This window comes from Monodelphis domestica, chromosome 6, assembly GCF_027887165.1.
Source record: "Monodelphis domestica isolate mMonDom1 chromosome 6, mMonDom1.pri, whole genome shotgun sequence".
In the NCBI taxonomy this organism is placed as follows: domain Eukaryota; kingdom Metazoa; phylum Chordata; class Mammalia; order Didelphimorphia; family Didelphidae; genus Monodelphis; species Monodelphis domestica.
Window position 1 is genome coordinate 172,260,718 of NC_077232.1, and position 9,020 is coordinate 172,269,737.

General features: G+C 43.7%; 1 protein-coding gene across 1 annotated transcript in view; it reads right to left on the reverse strand.

The window, feature by feature from the left end:
* The window catches only part of SETD7 (SET domain containing 7, histone lysine methyltransferase), a 63,786-nt gene extending 61,000 nt beyond the window's left edge, over window positions 1-2,786 (reverse strand). Inside the window, exon 1 of the mRNA XM_007496304.3 lies at window positions 1,778-2,786. Coding sequence (XP_007496366.1) covers window positions 1,778-1,817 — 40 coding nt within the window. The 5' untranslated portion in view covers window positions 1,818-2,786. The remainder of the gene's footprint in view (window positions 1-1,777) is intronic.
* Window positions 2,787-9,020: the final 6,234 nt, after the last annotated feature.

A 9,020-nucleotide genomic window follows, 5' to 3' on the forward strand; every position in this document is an offset into this window, starting at 1 on the left:
CATTTTAGTAGCCTAGGGCCCTCAAATCACTGAATTGTCTTTGAGTGGTAGTCATAGGGTACTGAAAGAACACCAGAAGACCCAAGTTTAAGCAGCTTTTGCTACTTATTTAGCAGGTGACCTCCAGCAAAACACTACTTCTCTGGGCCTAGTTTCCTCATGTTTATAATGTTCTATACCAATATGAACTGCTCAAATGGGAGGTGAATGGTAATCACTTCAGATCTGTAGTGTTTAAAGTTCTGACATTTATAAAATCAGAAATTCTTTGAGAGGTCTGGAAAGTTGGGAGACAAGCCAACTATACAGTAATATTTTCATGATCATGTTGGATTCAATTTTAGAAAACTTCAAATCACAACAGTAAGGAAAGAGGAAGAAATAATTCAAGGATTTTCTTAAACACTCACCCTCTCCTGATGACTTGTTCTTTGATATATTTATATGGACATCATAGACTTCACTAGCATATGAAAATGATTTCCCCTTAGTGCATGCTTTTAAAATCCTGGGGAATGATTTCCTGAACAGTGGATTACATGAACAGGCCCAATAAAACCCTAATGTTCAAAGCCTATTTGCTAATTCTCAGCATTGTAAAAGTTATAAAAGCTTCCATCAGAAGGTCCTAAATGGAATTTTTTTTTTTAATGGAAAAAAGGGAGTGGAGAGAAGCCAACAAATGGAAGGAATTGAATGAGAGAGAGAGAGAGAGAGAGAGAGAGAGAGAGAGAGAGAGAGAGAGAGAGAGAGAGAGAGAGAGAGAGAGAGAGAGAGAGAGAGAGAGAGAGAGAGAGAGAGAGAGAGAGAGAGAGAGAGAGAGAGAGAGAGAGAGAGAGAGAGAGATGTATGAAGCAGGTGCCAGTAATGCTGTGTGATATCCCGGACCAACGAAGGTATGCAATTCAGAAAGTTGTCACCTAGCAGCTGCTGCTATTGCAGCAGCTGCGATAGGGGTCTCGCTCACATATCCAGAGCGGGGAAAGGGAGGCTGAAAGGTTGAGCTGAGTTTCCGCTGGTATCTTGGGGTAAGCCGAAGAATAAGAGAAACGAGAGAGAGGTCCTGGGCGCGGCTCGCCCCCCGGGCAGCAATGCCCCACTCTGCGCTTCCAAGCCCCAGCTGCCCTCCTCCTACCACTCCTCCAGCAGCTGCTGCTTCCCCCGCAGTGCTTCCGAGTCTCTCCTGGGGGAGCGGTGGCGGCGGCAGCCACGTGCCGGCTCCTACCTCTTGCATCATAGCAGAGCCCCAGAACCTCGGGGTGCCCAGCAGGAGCGAGAGCCTGACCCGGCAGGCTCGAGAACTGGCGAAGTCCGGGGCAAAGCAGTCTCCCAGATGGGGCTGGGGAAAGAGGCGCTCGCTAGGGCTGCTAACTCTAGCCTCCCTTCCCCCTCCCAAAATCTCAGGCAGGAGGGGGTTGGGGGAGGGAGAGGTGGCAGCTAGTCGCAGGTTTCGCAACTCTGAAGGCTTGAGAAGGCGACCGACCGGCCAAGCAGTAAGGTAGAGGAGGAGTGCCCAAAGTCAGTCTCCCCTCTGCCATCCCGTGAGCTGTCTGGGGTCCCCAGTGTCCTCGGACGGGGTAGTGCCCAGTACCGGCTCTCGAATGCAAGGCGACCCCAGTTCGCCCGCTCGGGTGGGAACTGGCCAGCTCAACCCAGTGTTGGTCCGGGGTAGGGGTGGAGATGGGAAAAACTCTTAGATGCCCTGGGGTCCCCACTTGGCCCCTCCCACCCCCAGCCCGAGCCCCCACCCCCACCAGCCCCGGAAAAACACTGGTACCTTCCACAGCCTCCTCCACCATCTCGTCGTCGCTATCCATGGCGGCAGAGAGCGCAGCCCAGCCCAGCGCAGCGCAGCGCAGGCTCTCCTCCGGGCTGGGGGTCCGAGTCCGGGGTCTGAGAACGGCCGCGCAGCTACGGCTGCTTCCCTTCTCCCCTTTTCCCTGATTCTTCTACTGCTCCTCCGGGAGCCCGCGACCGCAGCGGCTGCTCAGCGAGAGCTAGGGTTCAGCTCAGCGAGTTTGGAGAAGGAGGAGGAGGAAGAGGAGGAGCAGCTGGCCGGCCGCCCCCTTCCAGTCTTTTTCCTAATTTCTTTTCCTTTCCTTGCTGCTATGGGCTCCCCCAGGACCAACCTAGCCCCTGCATCCACTTTCCCCAGACCGCTGCCGAGCAACGGGAGTCTCGCAGTAGCCGCCCTCGCTGCTGCTGCAACTTTGTCCTGTAAATATCCCCGTCTTTGTTAACGAGCAGCTGATCCGCTGACATCACCCCGTGCTGGTGCGCTCGCTCTCTCACTGATTGACAGCTCCCTGTCCCTTCCCAGAAGTCTGGTCCTTCTAGCTGCGAGAGGCAACCCCAGTCCCCGCTTACTCCCCATCTCCCAGCCCAGACCTGGCCCCTCATCGCCAAGCCTTGTTCTTGGGCCGAGGAGGAGTTCCCAGTGCTATAGGTGCTGGGCACATACACTTTGGGTCAGAAACATTCCCTGCCCTCAAAGAGCTTACAGGCTCGGGGAGATAGATATTGGAGTTTGGATTTCACTCTCCTCAGCTTCTGCCGGACAGTGTTGGGGTGTGTGTATATATGTGTGTGTGTGTGTGGAGGACGGGATGGAGAGTTTCAGGATGAACCCCGAGCGGGAGATGGAAAGGAAGCAGTACTCAGGGGCCTCATTTCCTCCTTCCCTTGGTGCCCACCTCCTCCAGTTCCAAAGCGGTTGGCACTAGGAGTGTGCACCGGGGCGCAGATATTAACGCGGTGAGACAACCTCAGGACTGGCCTCCAGGGTCTTTGCACAGGGGATTGTAATTTAGACCCAATTTAAGCGATCGACGGTAGCTCCGCCCCCTCCCGTAGCAACGCAGGCCTTTATCAAGTCCTAAAGGCATTTCTGCACCCTTGTGCAGCAGTGAAACAAACAGCTTCTTCTAATGAGGCTTCTCCTCGTGGCTACTGATAGTGAAAAAAGCACAGCGAGGCAGAGCTAATGAGGACCAGTCGTCGGTCTACCATCTCTTTCTCCCTCTCACTTTAAGAACTGTTTCCTTTTTACTGAGTAGCGTAGGTCATTGAAATTCATAAAAGAAGAGAACTACCTGCAATCTATTTCCTATCCAACTGCTCCCGCCCCATTATTAGGGCACTTCCTATTGCAGGTGGCAGGAAAGAGGGCTGTAAATAGCTGGTTAAATAGATTCAAATTTATACAATGCATGATGCTCCCTCTTGGAATTACTTTAGCCCGAGGGTCTTTCAAGCATGGGTATTAAGAGTCTGGGGAGACTTTCTGTTTCGAGGTAACTCTTAAACTTAAAACTAGAATCCCTTAAGGGAAGGCCTTTGCTTTATATTCATGTGTCATTCTTGGCCCAGTTGTGTTTTTTAAATTCTCTTTATTCCTAAGGAAGAACAAATGTCCACAGCTTAGGGCTGTCAAGTGAGGTGTCTCACTCTCAAGCTAAGGTTTTCAAATTTCTTTAGCTTTTTTAAGAAGGCAGTTTATGGGAGGCAGAAAGGTTCAGTGGAGTATGTGTTTTATCAGATAAAACTGATTCAAACAATGAGCTTTGAGGCATTAGTTAATATCCCCCCCAAAAAAATACAATCACCAACTCTACAGGGCATCTCATTACTCTTAGTGTAGTTAAAACTGCCTTAATGCCTCAGTTTCCTCAACTGTGAAATGAGGCTAATAATAGCCCCTCCTTTCCAGTTATTGTGAGAATCAAATGAAATTCTATTTGTAAAGTATCTCACATTTTAGATACAAGGTGCCTAGCAGGTATTTCCTAAGCTTTAGTGGCTCAAAAGTGTTCTAAGATATTTGAAAGCACCCTGTATTTAGAAGTAAACAGTTTTGTCCATCAAAGGTGTTTTCTGACATCAAGCATCTCTTTTATCCCTGCATGCTCCATATAATTCCTCTTCTTGGATAATTTATTCTAGCCAAACTTCCTTGTTATTATTCCTTGTGCACAATATTCCATCTCCTGTCTCCATGTCTTGCACAATTAAATTTTGCCCCATGTCTGGAAGAAGGCGCTCTGCCCTTACCCATTCTTCTCATAGAACCTGTAGCTTATTTCTAAGAACAATTCAGTTGTTAGGTCCTCTGAAAGACTTTTCCTGCACTTCCTAATTATTGGTATTCTTTCCCTTTTGAAATTACTTTCTACTACTTGCTTGTTTATAGGTTAAATTTCCTCCCCTCCCCAGGAGAATGAAAGCTTCTGGAAGATGAGGACTATATTTTTTTTATCTTTGTATCCCAGAACCTGAGAGTGCCTTGGACCTAGCAGGCTTGTTCAATTCAAAAGAGAAATGCAAAGAGAAGAGGGATGATTCCTCTCTCTGGTAAGGTTCTATAGCTGTTCCTGCTAGTAGATTTCCCTAGATCACTACTGGGTCTCCTTAGTGAACAGGGCCCCATGACTACTCACACGAGACCAGTTTAGTAATCCACATGGGAAAAGCAAAGTGGTGTGGATTGATCAGATTATGATATACAATGATATAGGCAATGCATGGAATCTACCCGTGAGTAGAGGCTTTTGGAAAGGATTATAATTGGATGATTAGGAGTAGGAAGAGGATTCAGGTCATATTCGGTAAATTGCTCAGTGCTTTCAGTGATTTCAAGTTGTTGTCTACAATAAAAGCTCATCCAAACCAATATTCTTCTGGTCATAGCTACAACTAATGGAATAATACAATCTCAGAATAACTTTGGTTGAAGATAAACTAATGGGCAACAGAATGATTTTAGTAGAGGTAAACTGGAGCATATTTCTAATGATAAGTATGACATAAGAAGTGGTACACTGTAGTCAAGGAGTAAGTACATGGTAGGTACTCAATGGGAAAGGAAGGAAACATTGTAGATAATGTGTCAAGTAATTTCCAAATAGAATTACATTTGATCCTCACAATCACTGTGGGAGGGAGGCAGGCACTATTAGTCTCCTAATTTTAGAGTTAAGGAAATTAAGATAGGTAATAGTTAAGTGACTTGTCCAGTGTCTTATAGCTCGTAAGTGTTTGCGGATAGATTTAAACTCAAGCCTTCTAAACCACAGGATGGGCACTCAAACCGCTGTGCCACCTAGATGTTTGTTGAAGTGATTGAAGGAGTGCCATATCTATAAAGCAAAAAAAGGAGGTAGGACAATTATTAGCAAAAGTCAAGGATGCAGCCAAGTGCTTCACTGGTCTCCACAGGATATTAAAAGAACCAAAGGCTCACACTGCATTGGATAGAGTCTTTATAGAAGAATTGTGCTTACACATGGACAAGAAAGATAAGAAGCAGTGGATGTATTGCATTTTGTCCTTGTAGGGTCAATACCCCCATTGATAAGATCACAGTTCCATATAAAGATAGCAGAAAGAGTATTTATATATGAGATTATAATTATAATGAGTGGCTCATGACCAGATTTACCTTATTATAATGGACTTTTCAGCAACAGCAACTCACAAAGTCTCATGCCTTTGTAGTGGATGAAATCATATATTACCTGTAATAGTGAAGTATAAGGTTTTTCCTGAAATCCGCTTCTCTCAACTCTGTGAACCAATTTTTTTTTTAAATATATTTTATTTGATCATTTCCAAGCATTGTTCGTTAAAGACATAGATCATTTTCTTTTCCTCCCCCCCACCCCCCATAGCCGACGCGTAAGTCCACTGGGCATTAGATGTTTTCTTGAGTGAACCAATTTTTATATGTCAGCTCTTCCTTTGCAAGATAGGCAGAGATCTGCCCCTTGACCATTTTGCCTGTTCACTTCCAAAAGCAGGGAGAATTCAGGAAGATCAAATGTGACAGCCATGAATAATTTCTCCCCCTACTCAACCCACTGGCAATAGAAATGAGAAATCAAGGGGAGGTGGGAAACACAAAATGATCATCTCTTCAACATATATCTCATATGACACTAGCTTTAATTGAATAGGTTTAAAGATTTGGTTCTGTATTTTTTTTTCTATTTTTCAAATCCTCTCATGCAGAGCTCATAAAATTATAGATTTAAAAGTAGAAGGACCATTATAGATCATCTGGTCCAACTTCGTAATTTGACAAATGGGGAAACCAAGACCCAGGAAGTTTATGGAATTGTCCAGGAGTATCAGAACTGGAATTCACACCTAGTATGCCTAACCCCAAAAAACCAAGTAATACCTTAAGTGGGCCCCCTGTATGTAATATAATTAATATAACATAAATATATTAGAGAGGACATATATTTAACTATATAATTAGAATATATGTAATATTAGAGATCAATACTTAATATATAACAGAAAAATATGGAATATATACATATATTTTATGTGAATGTATGTGTATACACACATATTATCCCTTGTGCAGAATTTCTTCTGCTATGTGTGAGCCCTTAAAAATTGCAATTAATTTTCAGACCTGATCCCACATGTGAGTTTAGTCAGCCCTTTGAGAACCTAAAGCCAGATTTTGACTCATATTTGGGGACCTCAGTATGTACAATGATGGTGTTCCAGTTTTTTAACTTCCCCTCATTTCCATTATTTATATCTTATTCTACCTGAGCTATCCATTGGGATTGTCATATCTTAAATCTGATGTGTATCATCACCTATAACTGTGCTACTTCCATGATTCTAAATTCTGAAATTCTCGTCTCTGATCAGAATCTATTGCTCTTTTCTGCTTCCAACTGCTTTCCTCTTCGTTTGTCCTCACAACTTTCAAGCTCTGCATCCATCCCAGTACTGTCAGTCACCCCTCCTCTCACTTCACTTTCCTTCCTTCAGTGTCTTGACCATATGATTAATTCATTCACTTTTACACCATACTCCATACTTAACACTATTCACTTCTCCTTTTTTCTATTCATGCCTTGTCAACCAACCTCAACCCTGGGTCACTCTCACCATTCACCGTTTTTGCTTTTCCTTCTGTATTATTGACCACCAATGAAGGCAATCTTCCTGTTATGCCTACCAGATCCTCTGTAAATTCACAATTACCACTGAGCTTTCCTGCTGTATGATAATTCTTTTATTATTAAGTAACTCTTAAAGTAGAGCCTGGGTCCTTGCATAACTGTCTAGATACTTTTGTTGTGGGTGAAAGGTTACATTTTGGAGAATCATCTGAAATTTTTTAAACCCTTACTTTGTGTCTTAGAATCAATACTGTGTATTGGTTCTAAGGCAGAAAGAGTGGTAAGGGCTAGGCAATGGGGGTTAAGTGACTTACTCAGGGTCACACAGGTAGGAAGTATCTGAGGCCCAATTTGAACCCAGGATTTCCCATCTCTGAGCCTGGCTCTCAATCTGCTGAGCCACCCAGTTGCTCCCATCATCTGAGATTTTAAAAATGTTTTTCCTTTTCATCCTGAGATGTAGACCTCCATAGGTCTTGTCTTGGCTGTCTGTTCTAGTACCATTCAGTAAAGACTTTTTCAAACATCAAAGCTGATATAAACTTTGAGGAGTCACATACTGAGTGTGAAGTCATACCAAAATCAGGAATAACTTGGGAGGCGAGGGCATGGCGTTGTTGTATATGCTGGGGGTGAGTAGCCACAGTGGCTAACTTCTGCTCAATGATGGCTGGAGTCCTTCACCAAGGACTATTGATTGGGGCTTGCTTGTGGATTGTGATGACAGTGTCATTGAGGTAGCTGATAATTGTTTGCTGACTCATAATAGTAGGCTGCCTTTGGGGCATGATGGCACACAAATAATAAAGTATTGCTATAGCCTACCATATGTAATGAGGACATCCTCCTCCAAGGTTCAGTTCAGAGTCCTTTTCTTTTCTCTCTGTTGATGATCTCTAGCTCAAATGCACTCATTCCTCACTTTTGTCTCCTAGAATGCCTATGTTCCTTCAAAGAAGGCCTCTTCGGATCTTTTCTATTACTAGCATTGTTTTCCTTTTGAATTTACTTTAGACTAAATGTATATAGACTTTGAATCTCCTAGTGGCTCTTGGACTTCAGTGATCATTTCATTGTTGTCTTGTGACTGTAACACCTAGCATGTAGGTGCCTTAAATATAATGGGCAATTAGTAACTGTGTTGAATTGAATATGTCTTCTCTGTGACCCATGAATGTTATGTAATATACGTTACTACATGTGGCGTGGTGCACAAGTCTCTTATATGTGACCTCTGGAGCATTTGAAATGTGTAGGCTATCCCTAAAAACTGTCTGGATATTAGACTAGGATAATTTGCAAGGACTTCAGATTTTTTATCAGGGTGGAGTAAAATAAGGCTATTAACCTTTGTTCTTATCACGGTTCCCAGTAATGGATGCCAGTTTTGATTCCCTCCCCAGAACCCTTGTGATGCTTCCTGCTTCCTTGAAACATTCTGAGCTTTGGAGTAATTTATATACAAGGATTTATGAAGGGATAGTGAGAAATAAAAAGGTCTTTCCCTTCTACCCCTCCTCAGTGTGAGGTGTTGACCTTGTGGGGAGGATTGGGGAAATGAATAATCTCAAATAGGGAAGAGGAGATTAGAATCCAGAAGCCTCAACCTGGCTAGGGGTGGGGATTAGAAACCATCATGTGGACTAGAAAAGTCTGCAAGCCTTCAGAGAGGTCTGTACTATTGCCTGAAGGGCTTTAGTCAAGATTTGTGGACCCTAGCATTATGTCAACACTAGTATTATGTTGACTAACCCTAAAGTGAGTTGGCCTAGGCTGGCTCATCACTTTGACAAGGTGACAGCTACTTCAGCAGTAGTAACAACAACAATAACTAACACATATGTGACACTTTAAGATTTGCAAAGTGGTTTTATATATCTCATCCAACTGGATCCCTGCAATAACCATGGGGAGAAAAGTGTCCTATTATTATCCCAGTTTTAATGATGAGGAAACTGAGGCTGAGATGTTGAATGATTTTCTATGGCTACACACATATTGGTTGAGCAAAGTTTGGTACCTAGGTCTTCTGAGTCCTAATCTACACCTTTCTTGATGGAGAAAACTTCTAGAGGCCATGATTGGTGGGCTATC